The sequence below is a fragment of the Tiliqua scincoides genome, chromosome 3 (assembly GCF_035046505.1).
Source record: "Tiliqua scincoides isolate rTilSci1 chromosome 3, rTilSci1.hap2, whole genome shotgun sequence".
Taxonomy (NCBI): domain Eukaryota; kingdom Metazoa; phylum Chordata; class Lepidosauria; order Squamata; family Scincidae; genus Tiliqua; species Tiliqua scincoides.
The window spans coordinates 13432602-13456953 of record NC_089823.1 but is presented as its reverse complement, the minus strand read 5'-3'; the positions used below and the strand labels follow the sequence as shown (position 1 = coordinate 13456953).

At 45.8% G+C, this 24352-nt stretch overlaps 1 protein-coding gene across 1 annotated transcript in view; it reads right to left on the bottom strand.

Annotated features, from left to right (window-relative positions):
• Positions 1–15538, bottom strand: part of MTNR1B (melatonin receptor 1B) — a 49698-nt gene extending 34160 nt beyond the window's left edge. Inside the window, exon 1 of the mRNA XM_066620764.1 lies at positions 15289–15538. Coding sequence (XP_066476861.1) covers positions 15289–15538 — 250 coding nt within the window. The remainder of the gene's footprint in view (positions 1–15288) is intronic.
• Positions 15539–24352: the final 8814 nt, after the last annotated feature.

Genomic DNA, 24352 nt, shown 5'->3' with positions numbered 1-24352 from the left:
TGTCAGCAGAAAAGTCCCAAATCTTTGAAGCGATGCATTCTGAAGTCAAACAGCTCTAAGCTCATCTAATCTTAGAAATGGCTCAGTCCAATAAAACCTGCCAGAAAGCAATGGAAAGGGGCATTTCTGAAAAACTTTCCACTCACTCATCATGGAGCGGAGAGAGTTGGCGGCCGCACAAGTAAAGGCCAGTCACACACCTTAACACACTTCATTTCCTCACCAGGGATGATAACAACAAGGAAAATTTTAAGAAATCCCAAAAAGAACAAAATTCACCTCCATCCCCTTACATAAAAGCTGGGAGTAAATCTGAAGAGATTAGTTGCTTAATCAAATTCCACTTTATGGCTTTGTCATCACCTCCTTCTGGTACCAAATTCTTAAGTTACTAGGCAATTGATGACTAAACAGTCACATATTCATTTCCTAAAATGAAATTACTTTTAGATGAGTGCTATTAATAATTCTGCCTTCTTCCAACTCACACACCTTCTTCACCGAAGTCCTTTTGTACATTTATCTTGTTCTTTCATCTCCTTTTCTCCCAAGACTGGCAGAGGACAGAAGCAATCTGTACTAGGCTTCCACCTTCTCCTAAACCACCTTTAATGTCAACCTACAGCACAAGGCCTCAAATGTAATTGATATATTGCTCATGTCCATCTTTCTCCTTTTGTCTTTAAGATAACCAGATATGAAGGAGACCAGCAAGGCTTCTGCCATATTAGCAGTTGTGTAGAAAGAGAATTTAAGTAGGCAGTTGACCTACCATCTGAAAAAAAAAAAAAAAAACTCTATTTCATAGAATGATAGAGTTGGAAGGTGCCCATAAGCTCATCTGGTCCAACCCCCTACCTGTAACAGGAAATCCTCCTAGAGAATCTTCTGCAGCCGCCTGTCAAACCTCTGCTTGAAGATCTCCAGGGAGGGGAAATCCACCACCTCCCTTGGCAATCTGTTCCACTGCCGAACCACCCAAGAATTTCTTACCATTGTCCAACTGGAATGTCCAACCAGAATCATCTTTCAGAACTATAGAGGCACCCAAACTCTTGTTTTCATTTTTATCTGGTAAGCAAGAAGACAATAGAGCTGGTGCAACCCATGTCAGCTCAGGGCATAACTTACCTGTTAGTTTATGATATTCATAACCCACCTTTCTTCAACTGCGCTCAAGGCAATGAGCATTGGGGTCCCATGTATATTTATGAAAATATATGTATCCTATCCTTTCCCCTCTTCTCAAGTAGGCACTCCAACTTCAAACATAGGACCTAATCCTAGGGACATTCTGGGCCATCAGAACTAACATTTCAGCTGTACAATGTGCTCTACAGTGGTCACAAAATGCAACCTGCCACTGCATGCAGCTGGGCCACTGCTGTAAACAGTGAGTGACTGCAGCCATGTACCAGCAGCCTTCCACAATGCCCCCACCACTGATATCCTATCCCCCTTCCCAGTCTCAATCCACCTTCCCAGATCCACTTGGAATTGTTGTTGGTGATACAGATTTTAAAGGGTTAACCTAACTTCTCTTCAGATGAGGAAAATAACTGAAACTAAGAGCCAAGAAAAAGGACTAGTGTTTCTGTTTAAAACAGGATAGCCATTATGTCAAGTTGACCTGCACAAGAGAACACGCACGTCATAGTTTTCCCAAAAGAGAAATTCCAGGGTCTTGTGTAACCAAAGTTGTGGGACATAAACTTTTCCTTAGAAGGGTAAAAAGACTTCCTAGTTAGGGCTGGAACCATGCACCAGTATGCCAAATAAGGAAGTGGGAATGACATGCAATGTCACATGGGTTAGTTGTTTGTTTCAGAGTATAAGTGAAAAGTTCTGGGTGTGGTTCTCTGAGAAACAAAGGTACGACCAAGGGGTGAACTTCTGTATTCAACCTGATTCTGAATCTGTTTCTAAACTGTAAATAGCTGTAAATAAAAGCCTCAAAATTGGTTTTAAAAGGCTCTGTGGCTGTTTAGCATTGCGTCAGAGAAAAAATCCTGAAATCTTTCCATCACTGGCAAGCTTCAGTCTCAAAAGACTATGGTATCACACTCTGAATGGTGGTTCTTGGAATTAAGAACAGCAAAATTAAGAATTGGAACTGGAATTAAGTTCTTATTCCAAAGAACTTGGAATTAAGAACAGCAAAATTGTTGGTGCAGGTCTGAGTACTGCAGTAGAGTCTTACCTCCGAGTAAGGGAACAAATGTTCCCTTACCTGGAGGAGATCTTCAGGACTGCCCCCATGTAGGATGCAGCATGCACTCCAGTAACGTGGCTGCATCAGTGGTGGGGGTTTAGATAGGGTTAGATTGACAGTAAAATACACTAAAATACAAAAATAACACAGAATGATAGCAGTAGAACACAAGACTCCCAACAAAACAACATCATAAACAAAGGCTGTACAAGTCTTCCGGCAGCATAGAAATAATAATAAAAGTGATGCCAACCTGATTTCCTGAGGCAGTGGCATCGCTAGGGGAGTGCTAGAGGTGCAGACTGCACCAGGTGACACACATGGGGGGGTGGCATAACTACTGGTCAGAACTGTGAAAATCTAGGTATTTTTGAATTATACCATCATGTTATAAATCATTTAATGTGTAATTTCATGCAGAATGCAATGAAACAAATCGTGTTGAACGATCACTATTCTATCAAAAGTTATAGCCAAAAAACCCGGGGGTGGGGCAATGATGCATCACCATGCCCACCGCGCGGGATGTTGCCCCGCCCACTGCATGGGAGGTGCCCCGCCCACATGCATGGGACATGATGCATGTCCATCATGGAGGTGACACACTGGTGTCCCGCACTGGGCAGCACAAACCCTAGCAAAGCCACAGTCCTGCTGTACAGAGTTCCACAGCTTGGGTGCTGTTGCACGGTCAATATTTTATCTCTGTACTTCCGCTTGATTCAAAGCATGCAGGATGCATGCATTTATACATGTACTTGGTGCTAGGTGCCTGCATGAAGAGCAAAGGGCCAAATTAGTTCCGTAATTTTTGGTAGGACTGTTGGCAAGAGGCCATGGATCCTCTGATCAGGAAGGCCACACTGTAGATTAAAAGGCATTCCAATACCTTTATAATTGATCTCTGGAACTCAACGCTCCATTTCTGAATGAAACGTGTTAATTGGTTAAACTGTTAATGCAGTTTTCATGCCTGCAAACAACTCTACATCTTGCGGAATCAGCAAAATTAAAGGTTTCTGACCCTAGTCACATCCCTGGATTCCTGACTTGGAAAAAGCACTTTTTTTTGAAAGATGTAGAAAAGGTTTCACACCTCCAGTGGCTCTCACCAACCTCATGATGAAGCTTGAAGTCCAATTCTATACCGGTACAGCTGGGCTACATGGCCTCTGCTGCATCCAACGCAACTTTGGAACAGGCTGGAGGTCTCCTCGGCTTAAGGGGATATTTCCCCCTTACACTGAGCTATACCCCAGCCTGTCCTATGTGGCTGCTTGGATCTCCACCAGCAGGGCCTCTGAGATAAATTTTATCAGGGGGTACAAAGTTTCTTTTGGGCCCCTTTACAAAGGGAGAGGGGTGAAACAGTGGGGGAGAGTGGTGATGGGCAAGCAGAATGGGGGCTGGGAGGGGCAAAACAGGGTGGGGGGGAGGGTGGAGACAGCTGAAAAGTCTTCTGAGCCCTGGTCTACCCACCCATGTGGCATTGGCAGATAGACACAGTAACACTGAAAACCAAACACACTCCCAAGCATATATGGTTTGCCAGTAGCTGCAGCTTCATGCTTGTGGTAGTGTCCCCAGCATCCCATGCAGGCAACAAGTCTGAGTAGACAGGAAAATGTAAGATCCCAGGAACTTTCTGGGCCCCCTCCTTTGGCTCCTGGGCCCCCTTTCTGACCCTGGGCCCGGGTACAAATTACCCCCTTTACCCTATCTCCTAGGCCCTGTCCACCAGCTATTCAGCTGGTAGTCAGAGCAGCTCCATGCAAGGCTGCAAGGGCTGGGATGGGGATTAGGATACAGAGGAGGAAGCCTCTGCTGATCCTGCCCTCTCCCTGGCCTGATCTGCCCATTGTTCTATACTCCCTGCCCAGAAATGCCCCCTCCCCGCTTCTATTTTACCTCCCACTGCTCCCCCACTGCTCGGCACTCCACTTGCCTCTGATAGAAGCTGATTCTTCACCCTGCAGCATCAGCAGGGTGGCACAGGCTGATCAACCGTTTCCTGGCCAGATGTTGCTATATGCTTCATGGTACGTTAACGAAACCTTCTGTGGGCACAGAGACAACTGCGCTGCTGGAGCTTTGAATTAGGATTGCGCTCTCAATCTTGAAAGTGATCAAGCAGCCATCCAACCAGCTACTACACTCTTAACTGGGTGGCAGGACAAAGGCAGAATCCATCTGGACTGCCTGACTAACAATAGAGAACTTCCTGATTGGGTAACAACATCTAAGAATTCCATAGTGGGAGTCTATATTTAAAAGTTAAAACATATTAAAACCCTGGTCTTCAGAACCTCATGTTCTTTGGTCCTTATTCATTCTTTGTTTCTCCACCCACTGAATGCTACCTGCTTTGCAGTTCATCTGTGGATCAAAGCCCTCTTGGCCCAGGAAGATTATGTGGTTGACTCCTTGCCCACACAACTCTTGCAACACAATGCTCCCAAGCTTTGCAGAAAAAGACAGGTGACCTTGGTCCAAGCAACAGCCTTGTCAAAGCCTTCACTTCAAATCTTTGCTATCCTTGTCTTGAGTAAAGTCAAATTGACCGCATGCTTAGGGATTATCCACACTTATCTCTCCTGTATTTGTGAATTCTGTGTGTGTGTGTGTGTGTGTGTGTGTGTGTTCTGCAAGGGGGTGAAGTGCTTTCACAGCTTGTTCTTACACTCTTCCCTTTCCTATAGCTCTCAGTTCAGACTACAGAAAATCATTTCCAGCCTTTAGCCTTGGTCAGTGCCACCTGTATCCCAGTCTTTTCCTCCCCTCTAATCTCTTTAGCTTTCTCCCCTCTTTCTTCCTTCCCTGCATTCCAAAACCTTCCCTTTCTTCCCCAGGTCCTCTGGAATACCTACCTCATCTGTCTATATCCTTATCTCCCCCCACCATTTCCCCCCTATTTGCTCTGCCTCTTCTTCTAAGGAGTTTCTCTCTCCCCTTCTCTCCTTCCCTCTCCTCTAATCACCTTTTTTTTTAGTGCTCTAATGCAGTGGCTCTCACACATTTAGCACCAGGACCCACTTTTTAGAATGAGAATCTGTCAGGACCCACCGGAAGTTTTATCATGACTGGAAGTGACATCATCAAGCAGGAGAATTTTTAACAATCCTCTGCTGCAATCCTACCCACACTTACCCAGGAGTAAGTCCCATTTACTATCATTGTTGAAAGAATATACATAGTAGCTTGTTAAAAGTACAGGTGTGTAATATTTCCCCAAATGCAGTCACATACCATGGCAGCATCAAATCTAATACAATCTAAATATTGAAATGAATGGGGACCCACCTGGAATTGGCTGGCGACCCACCTAGTGGGTCCCAAGCCACAGTTTGAGAAACACTGCTCTCATGTGTATAAGTGGTAGACTCCCCTCCCCCCCATGGTGTTACTAGCATGGCTTTGTTTTGCGCCCACCACCCAGAATGGCTCTGAACAGGAGGGGCTTCCTGTGAAGCACTCTGCACCCCCTCTAGCTACACCACTGCTTCCCCCTGTATAGTTTAAGAAGTGGGTGTGCAAGCCTACGAGTTTGCGCTCCAGTTCAAACTCTCTGTTTTGGTTTTTGAGCACTGTTCAGTAAACTCTGGTGCACCTTAACTTTGCCTCAGTTCTTGTTCACTGCTGACTTACGTAGACATAACATGAAGTTTGACACAGTATTGCTGCAATTTTAATTGGGGGAAAACTTCTACTAACTTTCAAATGAAGGTTTTGTTCCAATTAAAATGGGTGTGGGGGGCAAAACTGGGTGGGGAAAAAAGTCCTAGCTGCCTCCACCCCCATGTGCTGTTTGCAAGAAAAAAGTTACGTGACATTCATTGTAACATGTAGTTTGACGCTAAGAGATTAGCATGCAGAGATTAGCGTAGCAGAGCATGTTGTCATAGCTTGAACTGTGATCTAGAAAATCCCTGGTTTAAATCTCACCTTCTGCCTGAATTCATTCAGTGGCCTCAGGCAGGAAGACAAGTTACCATCTGCCAACCCCACATCTACAATATGGGGGACAATCAGTGGTATAGCTAGAGGGGGTGCAAAGCACTAAGTTTTGCAGGAAGCCTCACCATGGCATGCAAGTGGCCCCTCTCCCTCCCCTTCGAAGTCATTCTGGGTGGTGGGAGCAAAATGGAGGTGAATAAATAAAAATAAATCTCTGCACTCAGAAGTTTCCAGTCCAAAATTTGTCACATGGCATGTAACAGAGGCAGGGGAAGAAGATGAAGGCAGTGTTTAATATCTGTATTTCTGTCACAGAGAAACCGAATGCCTCTGTATTCAAAGCCTGCATTATATCAGTAATATATATACATATTATATATATACATATTATATATATATATATATACGGACATACAGGTATAATCTAATTATCTATGGCAGTGTTTCTCAAACTGTGGGTTGGGACCACTAGGTGGGTCATGAGCCAATTTCAGGTGGGTCCCCACTCATTTCAGTATTTTATTTTTAATATATTAGACTTGATGCTCCCATGGTATGTGACTGTATTTGGGGAAATGTTACAGACCTGTACTTTTAACAAGCTACTATGTGTATTCTTTTAACAATGATAGTAAATGGGACTTCTGGGAAAGTGTGGGTAGGATTGCAGCCTAGGATTGTGAAAAATTTTCCTGCTTGATGATGTCACTTCTGGTCATGACATCATGACATCAGGTGGGTCCTGACAGAGTCTCATCCTAAAAAGTGGGTCCCGGTGCTAAATGTGAGAGAACCACTGATCTAGGGATATTTTTATGCGCAGTTTTATTTCAACATGATGAGAAGAGCCCTTTAAATCAAAGGAAAAAAGAGGCTTAACAATAGCCTTGTTAATGGGAGAGAGGGCAGCCGGCTGACAACCCATCAATCATTCTCTCTCCAGGCACTTAGAACAGCTTCACTCCCAGGCAAGCGACCCCTCCCTTCCCCAACTATGTGAAAGATTGCAAGTCATTATCACCTCCTCCATTCTTTCCCTGTGCTGTGCTCCCAGGAAGGAAGGCGTTGCTGCCTCAGAGTGAAGCCTTTCTAAGCACCTGGAGAGAGACCGATTGCCTCTGTGGGCATGACAAAAGGTCAGCAAGGCTGTTTTAAAACTGCTGAGCAAAAGGACATAGTTTTTAAATGGATTTACTTTAGTGTGATTTTTTGCAATCCACATGAATTCTGGGAACAGAATCCTTGCAGATAACAACTCAACCTGTATTTTGCACAGTTACAGTTTGCACATACCAATATATTGCATAGTAATCTCTTAATCCAAAAGATGCAGAATCCAAGGTGTCATTCCCCCCCTCCCAATGTAGGAACACCCTCTGAATGGGGAAGATTTAGTAAAATGATAGCTCAGTTCCACCCACTGCCTTCCTTTTGAGCTTTTCGCATCCCTTAATCCCTCCCAAGTTCTGTTTGAAAACAAAAGGATGAAGTTCTACCCACAACCTGAGACCCTTTCAAAAAGAGCAACCTGTCCCCCAAGGCTTTGATCTTCACTTCGGAGGATTTAAGAGAGTTCACATGGTGTTTAATTTATAGAGAACAAGATTCTGTATGCCAAGTTGGTCTCAGAACACTATTTTCTGATCAGGAAAACCTTCCTCTAGTGCAGGGGTGCCCAAACCCCGGCCCTGGGGCCACTTGCGGCCCTCGAGGCCTCTCAATGCGGCCCTCAGGGAGCCCCCAATCTCCAATGAGCCTCTGGCCCTCTGGAGATTTGTTGAAGCCCGCACTGGCCCAACGCAACTTCTCTCAGCGTGAGGGCGACTGTTTGACCTCTCGCGTGAGTTGTGGGATGAGAGCTCCCTCCACTGCTTGCTCTTTCACGTATGTGATGCAGCAGCAGCAGCAAAGGAAAGGCCAGCCTTGCTTTGTGCAAGGCCTTTTATAGGGATTGAACTACTGCAAGACCTTCATTCATTCATATAAGTTCATCTTTAATATATTCATTTATGTAAACTTATGTAAATTTATTCAAATTTTAAATGTAAATTAATTCCCCCCCCCCCCCGGTCCCCAACACAGTTTCAGAAAGCTGATGTGGCCCTCCTGCCAAAAACTTTGGACACCCCTGCTCTAGTGTATGATGAGTAAGGGCTCTTTATAGTTCTTCAACAGATATGCCTTGATGAGCGCTTCCTAAACTCCTGCAAGGGAGTTGGGAGCACTGTAAGTATGTGCGGGGGAGGGGAAAGGCAGCAATGTGATCCCCAAGATATTTTTAGATATTGGCAGGCAGAGGGCTCCCCAGACCCCCCCCCCCAGGACTGCAGTGCTAGCTGCAGCTAAATGCAATATCCCCTCCCATCCCTGCCAGCAGCACAATCCTGGAGATTGCATTGCTGCCTTCCCCCATCCCTGCCCCTTAAAGGGGTATTATATCAGTAATTGTTACAGACATACAGGTATAACCTAATTATCTATGGATTTTTTTATGCACATTTATTTCAACATGATAAGAGCCCTTTAAATCAAAGGAAGAGAGAGGTTTAACAATAGCTTTGTTAATGGGGAGAGGGCAGCCAGCTGACAACCCATCAATCATTCTCTCTCCAGGCACTCAGAACAGCTTCATTACAAGGCAAGTGACCCCTCCCTTCTCCCTGAGTACATGAATGCCCGTTATGTCCCTTAAAGTATGCCCCTTAAAGGGGCAGGGAGAGGTGCTTCCCTGGTTGGTGGGCCACAACCCAGTAGTTTGGGAACCACTGGCTTAGATACAAATTAACCTCTGAGAATTTACTACTGTTTTGTTCTTTTTAATTCCACCCTTTCACCAAAGAGCTTAGGTTGATGTGGTGCTACCTGTTCCACAGAAGTGCTACCTGTTCCATGTGCAGGGGCAGCTAGGCAGGCGGAGCTCAGGAGTCTCAATGCATGGATAAGGTGGTGGTGCTGGAAAGCACTGACGTAAGGGGTTAGGATAGCGCCCCAGAAGAGGGATCTTAGGGTGCCAGTGGACAGCTCGATGAAAGTGTCAACCCAATGTGCAGTGGTGGTGAAGAAGGCTAATTCCATGCTTGGGATCATTAGAAAAGGCATTGTGAATAAAATGGCTAATATAATGCCATTGTATAAATCGATAGTAAGACCACAACTGGAGTATTGAATCCAGTTCTGGTCGCCACATCTCAAAAAGGATATAGTAGAAATGAAAAAGGTGCAGGAGAGAACGACCAAAATGATTACTGGGCTGGGGCATCTCCCTTACAAGGAAAGGCTACAGTGTTTGGAGCTTTTCAGTCCAGAAAAAAAGGCACCTGAGAGGGGACACAATAAAATTATGCAGGGGATGGACAGAGTGGATAGAGAGACGCTCTTTTCCCTCTCACATAACACCAGAACCAGGGAACATCCACAAAAGTTGAGTGCTGGGAGTGTTAGGACAGAAATAAAATGTTTCTTTACTCAGCGTGTGGTTGGTCTGTGGAACTCCTTGCCACAGGATGTGGTAATTGCATCTGGCCTAAATGCCTTAAAAGGGGATTGGACAAATTTCTGGAGGAAAAGTTCATCACAGGTTGCAAGCTGTGATGGGTATGTGCAAACTCCTGGTTTTAGAGGTAGGCCACCTCAGAAGGCCAGGTGCAAGGGAGGGTACCAGGTGGCATCTGTGCTCCCTGTGGCATCTGGTGGGCCTCTGTGAGATACAGGAGACTGAACCACATGGGCTTTTGGCCTGATTCAGCTGGGCTTTTCTTTTGTTCTTATGGTTTCTCCCATTTTAGTCCCACAACTACCCTATGAGATAAGTTTGGAAGAGGGATGGTGATTGGCCCAATGTCATCAAATAAACTTTGCAGATGAATTTGGATTTGAACCCAGATTTCCCCAGTCTGAGGGTCAAACCCTACAATGCAGTGGTTCAAGAGTTGGACTTAGATCTGGAAGATGAAGGTTCAAATCCCACTCAGCCATGAAGCTTCCTGGATGACCTCAGGCCAGTTAGTATCTCTTAGCATTTAGGGTTGTTATGACAAGAAGAGGCGAGGAACTATTTATATCAACCTGAGCTCCTGGTTGATAAAATATCAACCTGGTGGTATATATATACCTGGTGGTGTGTGTGTGTGTGTGTGTATGTGTGTATATATATATATATATATATATATATATCACACACACACACACACACCTAGTGGTATATATTTACACCAGGTAAATATAACCTGGTGGTATAAAATATATAAATAAATATGGACATGTTTATGAATCACAAACTTCTTTTTCTTTCTAAATATTTCCCCCTAAATAGCAGGACTATGACATGGGGAGGGGGGCTTTAACCTTTGTCCTACCATGAGTCTGATCCATATCAAGACTCCTGCAGCAACTATTAGCCCTGGGAGGGAACTCTTATTGCCACCAATGGCAGCTTTCTACCTGGGGCAAATTGTATCCACATGAATGCAATCCAGGTTAGTACCATGACAAGAGAAGGGGTTAAAGCCGAAACCACACCACAGTCCCAATCTGAATTTTCCTCCCCAGACTACTATGATGGGGAGGGAGGGGAAGGCAAGCATTCAAGTGATGTTGCACTGTGGAGTGTGGCTCTAAGTGCAGGACTCTGAGTACTACACCACTCTGGCACCAACTCTTGCCAGCTAAGCAAACTAACAAACCAAAAAAAATCAACTTTAAAAGCATAACCATTGATAGAGTAAATGCAAACACATGCACAAAAATGTTCTACAGCACCTTAAATAGTAGCACAATTATTCTGGCAAAAGCTTTTGTGGGCTACAGTGTCTTTCATCTACTGGCGTCACTAGGATTTGCACCACCCAGTGCAGGAGGCCAGTGAGTCACCCCCATAGTGGACCTCCTATGCAGTGGGCGGGGCAACGCCCCAGGCAGTGGGCTTGGTGATGTATCATTGCCCCGCACCAACTGGTTTTTTGACTATAACTTTTGATAGAGTACAGATATTTCAGTGTGGTTTGTTTTATTGCATTCCTCCCAATTACACCTCAAATGATATATAGCATGATGGAATTATTAGAAAATATCAAGATTTAAAAATTTTTTGGCAAGTAATGATGTCACTCCCCATGCATGTCACCCAGTGTGGTCCACTGCCCCCGCACCTCCTAGTGATGCCACTGCTTTCATCAAATCATAAAGTATGTAAAGGATAACACTTCCAAGATCTGACACATATCTGACCTGATCTTAGTGGTGTTCTCAAACATTTTAGTATCGGCATCCATTTTTTAAAATGACACTCTATCAGGACCCACCTAGCTTTATGAGACATTTTTAAAAGGCTGTCAAGAAGGAATATTTTATTTATTCATTCATTCACAAAAAAACTCAATCCATTTCTTGTAATGAAGCAGCACTAATGAATATCTTCAAGTCTTGAGGGGCTTGGTTATGTGACCCAGACTTCACCCACCCCTACTGCCTGCCATGGACGAACTTGGGGGAAAAAAAAACAACACCAGAAAAAAGATGTCCAAACATTTATCTTCCTATATTTACACATGCTTGCAAACTGGAAGAGCTCAGCACTGTACAGGGCGACTAGCAGCTATCTGATTTTTTAGTTATCTGATCTTTCTGTCACCTGTATTTTCATTGGAGGCTCTACAGGACACACCAGAAATGGGGTCATGACCCACCATGTGGGCTTCCTTGAGCCTTCCTATGCTTTATAAGGCATTAATTAAAAAAAGGATTTATTTTTATTTTTTAGTATTTTAAGTCATTCTGAGCCTGGCAACAATAGCAGACCTGCCATTAACTGAAAGGGGCAAATGCCCTGGTTGTGGAGCCCCGTGTGCCTCTAGGACCATGCGGAAACCTTACAGAGGCTCCCGACGTGGTTGTAAATTGTGCTTACAGTTTGCTGGAAGCCCGGTTTAAGACTGTGGGGAAGCCTCAGATGGCTTCCTTAGTTCATCTTGCAGTTGTGCAAGGCTCCATTTTGTTGCAGTGTGTGTGTGGGGGGGGCAGATTCATGCACAGGGGGTGGCAGCATCTCACTGGAGGTGCCATCGTGGAACTTTACCCTGGGCATGGGGCTGGGGAAGTCTGACAGTGCTTGGTAGATGCCCAGATACTGAGGTAGAAGACCTTCCAGAGTCTCCAGAGGGTGGGGGTGGGATTTGGGGGCGCTTTTCACATCTGCAGATAAGTGAATCCATGGAATTGGGATCTGCGGATATGCCCTCCCCCCATATTATGCATTTACTTGGCACAATTTTCAGTTCCTGCTCTCAAGTGCACAATCTATAGATTATCAAGACACATTAGGGAAAAAGAGTTCACGAGAACCAACCAACTAGACCTGAACATGCTCTGGATTCCCTTGCATTACAGCTACCCCTTTGAATGAGTCAGACTCAGCGATGTAGAATTAAAGTGAGATCATGCAAAAGCAGAGCTCGTTCCCTTTAAGCCCGGAGACGGGAACTCTTTTTTAGGTGCCCGCATCAAAACTCACCCACTTTGCCAAGTTATGCTGTGGGAGGACAACAGTGGGGACTCCCTCCCTCCAGTTCTTTGAAGCATTCCTGATTCAAGACGTGAACAAGCCACGTGTGCTGGAGCTGTCTGCCTGCGAGGTGCTGAAATGCACACTGAATTGCACACAGACCCGCCTTTCATTCCGATAGCTTGCAGTTCAGAAAATCTCCGTCTACAGAAGGAGAGTTTTGCAAATATGGCTGGAAATGATGTCCCAACCAGAATCCAAGTACTATCACAGGGAGAACTTGTCAGCTTAAACCCACCACTCATAAAATACCACTAAACCAACATCCAGGAGTTCAACTTTATTTTCACCAAACTCCCTTAGGCAAGATGTGGCAGCCACCTGCCTTCCTGTTTTCCCAGTCCCCCCAAAAGTTGAATTTCAGCATATATCGAGACATCCAGGCACACAAGCTCATCCTGTAAGCTGAAGGCTTGGAGTTTGGAATCAATATATGGCACAATTCAGTTCTGAAGTTCTATACACCCTTACCTGGGAGTCGGTTCACCTGAACACTAGGAGGTTTGCTTGAGAATAGACATGCATAGGATCACACGATTAAAAGAAGGTTGGAGGTCCATTGGTCCTCCTAGAACTTTAATCATATGTTCATATTTCATCCTTTGAGTTCAATAGGACTCCTATGTGTCTAACTCCTGCTGGATTGTGCCCTTTTTTCTGTCTTCCTACTCTGGATTCTCTTCCTGAGGTCAAAAACTGGAAGTATTCCAACCACTAAGAAAGGTACATCATGTTACAAACTTGGATGATAACTCTGAGATAAAAAGATCTCAGCTGCAACCCTCAGCTGCTAACTTGAAAGTTACCTACCATGAAAATCAACAGAGCTGGTCAATTGCATTATGAACACTGAAAGAGGCTGTAGAGAATCTAGGAAAGGAATCCACCTTCACTCAACAGGTATCAGTTCTATAAACTTCTACTGTATCTATTAACAATGGTGAGCCAGACCCCCCAACTAAATCTGCTTTGGACAGGGTGACAGCCAACCCCCCCCCCCCCTCCATTCCCTCCCTGATAAGTGAACTTGGGAATCTGGAGAGTACACTGGTTCCCAGCTCTCTCGGAAGAGGAGGATTAATAACTCTTGATACACGACAACTTTCACCAAACTGAAAACATCAAAAGCTCTTTAAAGCAAAGTACATGCAAATTGGGACTGTGGACTGGAGAGGAGGATCTATTGTTATGATGCATTCTAAAGGCAGAGTGCAAAAGACTGAATAGTATTTGGGCTTTGAGTCACTCAGAGCGGAGTTTTGAACTTGGGATAGCCTGTGGCATGAGGATTCATAGTGAACCAATGCAAAGCTTTAAGGTGCCCTCTTGGGTTTTTTTTTGTTTTTTTGTTTGTTTTTTTTTGTTTTTTTAATAGGGCTTGCTACACAGGTAGACATCCCGATCTGAAAGACTACCCCCCACCAGGACTTGCTATCCCATCTTACATTTAGGATTAAGGTGGTAGAGAGTTAATATGTTGGGCAAGGGGGAGAAAGACTTGGGGCAGAACATCAGTTCCATAGGGGACAGTTGGGAGGCTGAACAGAGATGCTGTAAGCATGTGAGAAATCATTAGAGAGTTTTGGGGGTGGCACTTGGCAGAAATTCCTAGGACTCAGCCATAAAATCTATTTTCAATTCAGACCAGAATATGTGAAGCAGTAATTGAGGCAGGGATTGCCCATAAGCATGAACAGAGTGCTTCTAGTTTAGCACTGAATTGTGGCTTGTAACCACTGTTTTTTGGAATCTTGGTTTAGAGCTATCTGCTACAAGCTCTGGTGATGGTTACCGGCTTTAAACCCATGGTGTGGACAGGTCTATCAGCAGTTATTTGCCAAATGAATGGTTCAGAGGCAGCATGCCACTGTATAGCACTTGCTGAGCAGCAGCAGATTTGGGAGTGGATTTATTTCCTTCATGCCTTGCTTGTGCTTATCTGTGGACACAACCATAGTGGGGAAACAGGATTTGGAACCAGATAGACCTCCAGTCTGCTTCTGCAGGGCTCTTATCATCAGTGAGGGAGGAAAGGCTACTGGGGCAAAAGTTGCTGTTCCCAGGCAAGTTGGACTTGGATCCTGGATCATTAAGAACTAAGCACTGGGGCTCGGCAGTCTGTAGTACCACACAATAAGCTGAGAAGATCAAGCCATTTCTGCCCAACGTTGCATATACTCAACAGGGACTAAGTGTGTACACCTGTGGGCTGGGCAAAAATTTAAAGGTACATTCTGTGTTCAACAGCACACAGTGTGATGAAAATCAATCCTTTACGTGGAGTCTCTCATTTGTCAAGGGTATCTTCCTCCACTCTACACACTCTAGAGAGCAAACAAACAAACAAAAAAAAAGAGTCCTGAATTCAGCTCCTAAGTCCAGCAGCGATCCTTGAGCCTCAGTTTCCCCTGCGTAAGAATGTGAAACAACCCGGAAGGCACAGATCGCGGCTTGTGAAGACGACCAGCAAGGCAAAGATTGAAGAAGGGAGAGTGAATGCAACACAGGGGATACTCATAGGATACACCGAGGATACACCCCCCCCTTCCAGGTGCTTCCTTACCTGGATTCCTGAGCTTGCGGTTCTTGAACACCGAGACGATGACCAGCAGGTTGCCCACGATGTCCACCACGGTGGTGAAGATCAGCACGCTGGACAGCACCGTGACCAGCCAGCCCGGCCGCGGCTCTGCCCCGGCCGCCCCCGACGCCGCCGCCGCCGCCCCCTCCTCCTGCTCGCCCCTCGGCGGGAAGCCGAAGCCCCCGCGCCCGCCCAGCCCGCAGCAGTTCCGCAGCGACCCATTCTCCAGCATCGCGGACAGCTGCCCCCTGCCCCGCGGGCGGCGGAGGGCGCCTCGCAGCGCCCAGCCCTGCCGGCTCGCCCTGCCCGCGCCCAGGTGCGCTGCCGCCGCTGACTGGCCGGCTCGCTGGAGCGGGCAGGGTTTTAACGGGCTGCGTCCCGCCCCTGCGCCGCCTCCCCGGCAGGGAGGAGGGGCGAGCAGCAGCCCAGCGCCCCCTCCAGAGGAGCAAGTGGGGCACAGGTGAGGAGGGGGCGGGGTCAGGGCAGATGCCACGCCCCCTCCCCCACGCAGGTGGGGATTCCCAGGCGCGCAGCCACTGCCTCTCCCCCCACTCCCAGCCTAGCGCAGGCTGCCGCCGGAGAAGGGAGCGGCGCGGAGGCGAGCGAGCGGGGGAAGGTGTCCCTGTCGCTGCGGGAGAGGGACACTCACCGCTTACTCACCCGGTGGATGGATGGAGGAAGCAGGCACGCCTGGGTGCAGGGGAGTGGAGGAGAGGGCACCTGGATGCTTGCATCGGTGGCGTAGGCAGAGGGGTGCCAAGCACTAAGTTTTGCAGGGAGCCTCACCTCAGCATGCAAGCATCCCCTTCCCTACCCCTTCGGAGCCATTCCGGGTGGGGGGAGCGAAGAGGCAGTGCCGAGCACTAAGTTTTGCAGGGAGCCTCACTGCAGCATGCAAGCGGCACCTTCCCCTCCCCTTCAGAGCCATTCCAAGGTGGAGGAGTTAGAGGCAGTGCAAAGCACTAAGTTTTGCAGTGAGCCTCAGTGCAGCGTGCAAGCAATCACTCCCCCCCCCTTGGAGCCATTCTGGAGGGGGGGAGCTAAGAGGGGGTGCAAAGCACTAAGTTTTGCAGGGAGCCTCACCTCAGGGTGCAAAGTTCCCCCCTCTCCATCAGAGCCATTCCTGGTGGGGGAGCTAAGAGAGAGTGCAAAGCGCTAGGTTTTGCAGGGCGCCTCAGTACAGAGTGCGAGTAGCCTCCCCTTCAGTGTATATGCCTCTGTTTTGCTCCCCCCACCCTGAATGGCTCCAAAGCGGAGGGGCTCCCTGCAAAACTTAGTGCTTAGCACCCCCTCTAGCTACACCACTGTATGCCATCACCGTGCAATACAGGCTTCAGCAAGAGAATTGCAGAAATACCAACAGGTAGGGATCCTAGTTGGGAACTCACTCACTGTGGCAATGGTGGTGGGCAAAAGGGGTCCCAAAGAAGGAGGTGAAATGATTTTTTAGCCTCAGAGTTTTCAGAAACGTCACAATCAGCTAAGTTAGGCTACAATCCTATCTGCACTTACCTGGGAGTAAGTTCTATTGACTATAATAGGAAGAACATAAGAAGATCCCCACTGGATCAGGCCAAAAGCCCATCTAATCCAGCTTCCTCTATCTCAGAGAGGCCCACCAGATGCCTCAGAGAGCACACAAAACAACAAGAGACCTGCATCTTGGTGCCCTTCCTTGCACCTGACATTCTGAGGTAGCTGACTTTTAAAACCAGGAAGTTGCACATACCCATCACAGCCTGTAAACTGTGATGGGACTTTTCTTCCAGAAATCAGTCCAATCCCCTTTTAAAGACATCCAGGCCAGATGCCATCACCACATCCTGTGGCAAGGAGTTCCACACACTAATTACACTCTAAAAAAATATTTTATTTTGTCTGTTCTAATTCTCCTGACACTCAGTTTTAGTAGATATCCCCTATTATTCCCCTACTGTTTCTAAGTAAAGCTGCTTCCGGTGGGTGGTTAATTACAAATTTAATAGCAACTTATTGGTCCATGAAACTCCATTGCTGATCACCTGAGTGATGCCACGTCAACTTCCCGTAAAGCCTTCCTCTAAACCCATCTTTTCTGTGAAGACCAGCCCCTATACCTCACTTCAGGTTAGCAACTAAAGTCACAATCCTAACCAGGTCTACTCAGAAGTAAGTCCTAGTTTATTCAATGGGGCTTACTCTCAGGAAAGTGTGGTTAGGATTGTAGCCTAAGCCTAACTTCCTGATATGAAATAAGGGAATATTAGTCTCCTTTTTTCCCCACTGCCACTTTCCTCCCTGGAGGTTCCTTTTAGCTGTCTTGCTAAAAACTGTTGATAGACCTATGCTCTCTGGATATACCAAATGTCCTTTCTTTTAAAGTCAGCCAAGACAGTGGGCATCTGGTGGCCGAGCATTTCATGGTGAAACTCCTGTATTTCATATTAATGCAACTAATTACCCAAAAGTTTATATTGCACTTGAATGCAATATAAGCTTGAATGGCCTGATGACAAAACATTTACTGGGATGTGAGCCCTGTTGAATTTAATTGGGTTTATGGCCAAGGAAAGAGGAGTTTTCCCTTTAACAGTGGCATGATAGAAAGATAGAGGAGTGCACTTTCTCCACTAGTTTACAAGTCCATCAAGTCCATTCATCCAGTCAAATGCCATGCAAAATGATCTTGGGCCCTTCTACACATATGACATCCCTGTACCTGCCTTCCTCACCTGCAGAGTGCTGCATGAAAGAGATGTGTGGTTGTGCCATGGACAGGATAGTGCCCTAACTGACGTTTGCTTTTTGATGGATGAAGCAGTGGTGCTTTGAAAAGGGACATGCCCGCATCATGACTGAGGAAGCTGGGGTTTTGTTTTTTTTTTTGCACAGATAAGAGCTTTATTTGGCACAGTTCACTGAATTTCAGCATCTTTCTGGGTCCCAATTGTGTAAACAGTTAAAGAAAAGATAGTGATGTGGAAGCGCAATGCCTCTTTCCAAATTCCTTCTCCAAAGCAGCAGCAAGATGCTGATGCATTTAAATGGGTTTTGTGGTGTAGTAGAGTTTTGTGGTGTAGTAGAGGCAATGGCATAGCTAGAAGGGGTGCAAAGTACTAAGTTTTGCAGGCGAAGCCTTCGTTTTGCTTCCAATGCCTGGAATGGCTTCTGAGGGGAGGGGAAGGCACTGAATAATAATAATATAATATAATAATATACAGTATTTATATACTGCCTTTCTTGGTCTTTATTCAAGACTTTATTCAAGGCGGTTTACACAGGCAGGCTTATTAAATCCACGCAGGGATTTTTACAAATTGAAAGAAGGTTCTTTCTTTCAAGAACCACTACATTCAAGGTGTTACACTCCGATCTGGTTTAACATTCTGGCCTCCATCCTCCCACGCTCCGAGCAGATGGAACAGCTCAGCTGCAGCTTGCCAGCTGCTTCAAGGTCGCACGGTGCCGATGGCCTCGAACTGGCGACATTGTGGATGTTAATCTTCAGGCAATGGAGGCTCTACCCTCTAGAATAGACCTCCTGCTCCTTCTCCTGAATAGAGAGAAGGTGGTAGGACCACAACTAAATTAAAAGAGATGTAGACTCAAGTGGACAGAGCAACAAAGCACCATTACCTGAAACACGAAGCAGTTTCCTCAGGATTCCTTCTCAACTGGCCCTTCCTCTTGGCTTCAATTCTTCACAAGCACCTTCCAATATCTTTTCTTTATTTGGGATATTTTGTCCTAGTTTTTCACTCATGCAGGTTCACAAAGTAACTTCAAACAATAATGATTTCATGAAAAAATAAAGTGAGGTTAACCGCCCAATCCAAACCTTTACTTGTGCCACCTGTACTGGCTCCCAAGTGTTAGCAATGTGCCGTAAAGAACATTCGTGCCAGCTTGAGAATAGGCTGCGCTGGGACATGAATGGGCTTTCCACCACCAGATCTTGTCACAGCACCAGCTAAGCAAAGTAGGTTTGTGCTGGGTGGCGCGGGAGGTGGTGGATGGAGGACATTTGGGGGGGGGCATTTCTGGGTGAGGGGAGAGTGGGAGGGTGAGCACATCGTATCCTGCACGCTGTATCCTAACCCCTGTCTCCAGGCAGGGCAGCCTAAATAGCTGGTGCAGATCTGAGTAGCAGGCTGGGGCTCAACACGAGGTAGGTGGAAAAATATCCCCTTATCCCAAGTGATCTCCAGCAACCTCCCAACCTATGTTGGATACAGCTCAGACCATGTGGCCTGGCTGTACCGGCATAGGTTGGGATTGTGCCCTCAAGCCATTAAAAATTAGTAGATTGACAGGAGCCACTACACTTCCACAGAAAACAGCACAAGTTCCTTTGGAAATAAAACTCTTCACCCAAGACCTTAAAACTGGTAAAGAAACACAAGATAAGCCTATCTGGCAAATACAGTTCATAGCTTTCACCTTGCCGGTGATGATGGTCTGTTCCATATCACCTCTTTGCTCCACAACACATACCAAGCCTTCCATAGATGGCCAAGTACATGGGTAGGTTCAGATGGAAAGAGGCTGTCCACAAATTACCCAGGTCACAAACCATTTAGGGCAGTGGTTCTCAAAACATTTTGCACCGGGACCCACTTTTTAGAATGAGAATCTGTCAGGACCCACCAAAAGTGATGTCATGACCGGAAGTGACATCATCAAGCAGGGAAATTTTTAATAATCCTTGACTGCAATCCTACCCACGCTTGCCCAGGAGTAAGTCCCACCTATTATCATTGCTAAAAGAATATACATAGTAGCCTGTTAAAAGTACAGATCTGTAATGTTTCCCCAAATGCAGTCACATATCATGGCAGCATCAAGCCTAATATATTAAAAAGAAAATATTGAAATGAATGGGGACCCATCTGAAATTGGTTCGCAACCCACCTAGTGGGTCTTGACCCACAGTCTGAGAAACACTGATTTAGGGCTTTAGAGAGCAAAATTACCATCTTGAATTTCTTCAGATGTAATGAGAAGCAGGCAACCAAGTGACAAGGAAGTCATCAGAATGTATCTGAATAAGCAACAATTTCACACGCTTCTGTTTTTACTTCTTTTATCAGTGTATCATGACATCTAAATGCCACTCTTTCCGATTTCCGCAGAGTGTACCATCAACAAATACAACAAATTGCAAACAAAACACTCATTAAACTGCAATAAAACCCAACAGAACAGAAAAGGACAGTCCTTGCATATTTAAATCTAGTAGCTAAGCATTTCTGGATCACATGGGGGGAATTCTCAGTTCTGTGCAAATGGCAAACATTCAAGGCACCAGGTTTTATTAATATTTCTGGTTCTGGTTCTATGGCTATAATGACATCCTGGCTCAAAGAAATGTAGCAGTGATATTTGTACTGGTACAGAGATGAAATGATCAGGCTTCACCTACTTGATATGTCTTTGTTTCAGAATGCCACAGAAAGCACAGGAGCAGAGCCAGAAAAAAACTTGGCAACCCTAACCAGTTTCCCAAAAATCCATTTGATGTTAGACTCTTTGAGAAAACTCAGCTCTATGTGTGTTCTTCCTTGCAGTGTTTTGCAAAAATTTCCAAGCAGTGAGCGGAGGGAAAGAAATGAATGCCTGAGTCTATTCTTATTTGCATATATCGGCATTCCAAAACCAACAACCAAACGCTTGCATCATCTGTTGTTTCTCATCCACAACAGAAGCCCTGTGAAGGATGCCAAATTATTACAGCTATTTCTGGAGCACAGATTCAGATTTCATGGCAATGCGCCCGAGTATATTTGACAAACCCTTCAATGACTTAAGGTTGCTTCTCACGATGCAGCTACTTAGGGGGAAGGCTGCTATAAATTGCCTCTTCACGGAGGTTACTCCCTGCGATGGGCCATTGCGGTACTGGTACCACAGTAACTGGTCATGTTGTGAGAATGGATGATGGCCGGATCCCAAAGGATCTCCTCTATGGAGAACTCGTGCAAGGAAAGCGCCCTACAGATAGACCACAGCTGCGATACAAAGACATCTGCAAGAGGGATCTGAAGGCCTTAGGAGTGGACCTCAACAGGTGGGAAACCCTGGCCTCTGAGCGGCCCGCTTGGAGGCAGGCTGTGCAGCATGGCCTTTCCCAGTTTGAAGAGACACTTGGCCAACAGTCTGAGGCTAAGAGGCAAAGAAGGAAGGCCCATAGCCAGGGAGACAGACCAGGGACAGACTGCACTTGCTCCCTGTGTGGAAGGGATTGTCACTCCCGAATTGGCCTTTTCAGCCACACTAGACGCTGTTTCAGAACCACCTTTCAGAGCGCGATACCAGAGTCTTTCGAGACTGAAGGTTGCCAACATGACCACAGCAAATTGGTTGCTGGTTCACTTTTGAGCCCATTTCAAAGTGAGGGCATAAATCTGTAACCCTACACTGTTTGGGGCCAGAAGAGCTGAAAGATCTGTCCATACACTAAGATTTTCAGTGAAGGGCCTTCTCCTTGTCCTGTCCCAGCAGTACCTGGAGTTTTCTTGGCTCAGGTGGCTGCACACAAACTCGGGAACTCCTGTTCTTAAGGAGGCCCATCTTCCACCTTCCCTGCTGGTTTTTCATTGCCAGGTAACACTGTTTCCATTTTGGTGGGCTGTTGCCCTGCTTGTTAGCTGGGTCTTCATACCTGTTGTTGTTGCATTGCTGCTGCTGGGTTATCTTTTATGAACCAGTCCTAGCGACCAGTAATTCCCCACACCGTGATGCTCCAGCATCTTAGACTTCCTGTATCCCAGGGGTGTCAAACTCATTTCATACAGAGGGATGAAGTTAGCATTTATGGTGCCTGCTGAAAGCCGGGAGTGACATCATTAAGCAGGAAATGACATCATTAAGCAGATGATGGCCAGAAATAAGCACTTGGTTCTCACATAGAAACTCATTAGCTGCAAATGACAGAAGAGAAAATGTGCTAATCTTGTTCAGTTTTTCAAGAGATGAGAGAGCCCAATTATCACTCTGGGAGAGCTCAATTATATTGGGGGAGAAATTGCTTCCAGGGCCGCATTTGGACCACGGGCCTTATTTTTGTCACCCCTGCTGTAACGCATAGGAGTGTTTTTGGCTGCCAGAGGTCTTGTCAGGGTAAAGGGACATTTGTCCCCTTGCCCCCGGGGTAAGCTCGAGGGTGTAAAGTTTCAGGCTGGAGTAGGATTTGGGAGATGAGTTCAAATCCTCTCAGAGGTCATTGGGCTAGTTACTGTTTTTCAGCCGAGCTTACCTCACAGGATTGTTGTGGAGATAAAGGGGGAGAGAACCCTGTAGGCTGCCCTGGGCTCCTTCAAGAAAATGTGAGATGAAACTTAAATAAATGAATGTGAAACACTATCCCATTTACTATGTCCTATATATTTGATTGGCTATGTAGACATATGTTGTCTTGTTTGAGAAAGTTAGTAACATTTACCCATAAATTTCCTATTCCCCCCTCCATTCTCCCCCCTGCCATTTTGCATGTTTATTAATCCCTTCTTCCAGGAATTCCCCCTTTCTGTATTGCCTAGCAACTGCTACCATTTAGGGTTTCACTGTGTATGTGTATTGCATTGCATAAAAAATCTTCTGATTTTCCCATCCTTCTTAGTGTAATATATCCATATCATTCTTATTCAGTGTAAACCCATTGAGTTGTGACATGAGCCACTGCATCTTGGGACCTAGACACGTCACATGTCCAAATCCCCCCGTGTGCTGATGTTACACCTGTCTCAGAGTGTGCGCATTAACAACCTGGAATAGACATTAAGATGATTGGCCTATTATTTCTTGGATCCTCTCTGGACTCCTTAATTATTGATGTTACACTAGCTGCCTTTCAGTCTTCTGGTACAGAGGCTGGTTTAAAGAATATTTAAATTTAGATCTTGGAAGCTAAGCAGGGTCAGGCCTGGTTAGTACTTGAATGGGAGACTGCCTGGGAATACTGGGTGCTGTAGGCTTATACCATAGTCTTTCGAGATTGAAGGTTGCCAACCATTTAACCAAATTTAGAAGATGTCACATTTGAGTTTCTTTATGAATTCTTGGGTGGATGTGATGTGGATGCAGAAATTTGTTAATTTTTAATTTGGCAACACCCTCTAGAGCAGGGGTGTCAAACTCGTTTCAAACCAGGTGCCAAACAGCATTCATGATGCCTGCTGAGGGCCAGAAGTGATGTCATTAGGCAGGAAATGATGTCATTAAACAGGCCATAACCAAAAATAAGCACTTTTTCTCTCTTAGGAACTCATTAGCTACAAATGACAAAAGAGAATCTTGATCATATTTCAAGATATGGGAGAGCCCAATTTTCATGTGGTCTGCTCTTTCAGAAGTAACATCTCAGCACTGCTCAGCAGATGAGAGCCTGAGGGCCAGATAAAAAGCTTCCACGGGCCGCATCCGGCCCCAGGGCCTTCTGTTTGACACCCCTGCTCTAGAGCCTCATCCCTTCTTGCATCTATGACTCCGTTCTACAGACTCCCTCCCTGAGTGGGACAGTTCAGTGTTCCCTATGTCTTCTGTGCAGGGTGCCCAGATACAATGCAGGACAGAGAGCTTATACCGTTAATCATTGTATAGAAGAGGGAATTCAGGCAGATGCAGCTCAACATGGAAGTTTAAAAAGCTACACCTGCCCAAATTCCCTCTTCTATACAGTGTTTAAAAATCTAGGCACTCTGTCCACCATTTGTATCTGGTCACCCTGCTTCTGTAGTGAAGACAGATGCAAAAAAAATTCATTCAGCTTCTTTGCAATGTTCATATTGCCTTTAAGCTTCCATTCCCTCTTATTTTAATGACCCAACTGCCTCCCTGGCAGGTTTCCTGCTTTTGATAGGGTTAAAGCCATTTTTATTCTCTGCCTTGTTCTTTTTTAATCATCTGTTCGACATATTGTTTTTTGCATCTCTTACATTTTTTTTGCTGTTGTCAGAGTGTGTGTGTGTGTTCCTTTTTGTTCTTCTCAAAGTGCAATCCTAAGTTTGACTGGCAGCGCTGGCCCAATGGCCTGCGCCAGCTTGCCAGTGCTACATCCAAGAGCAGAGCT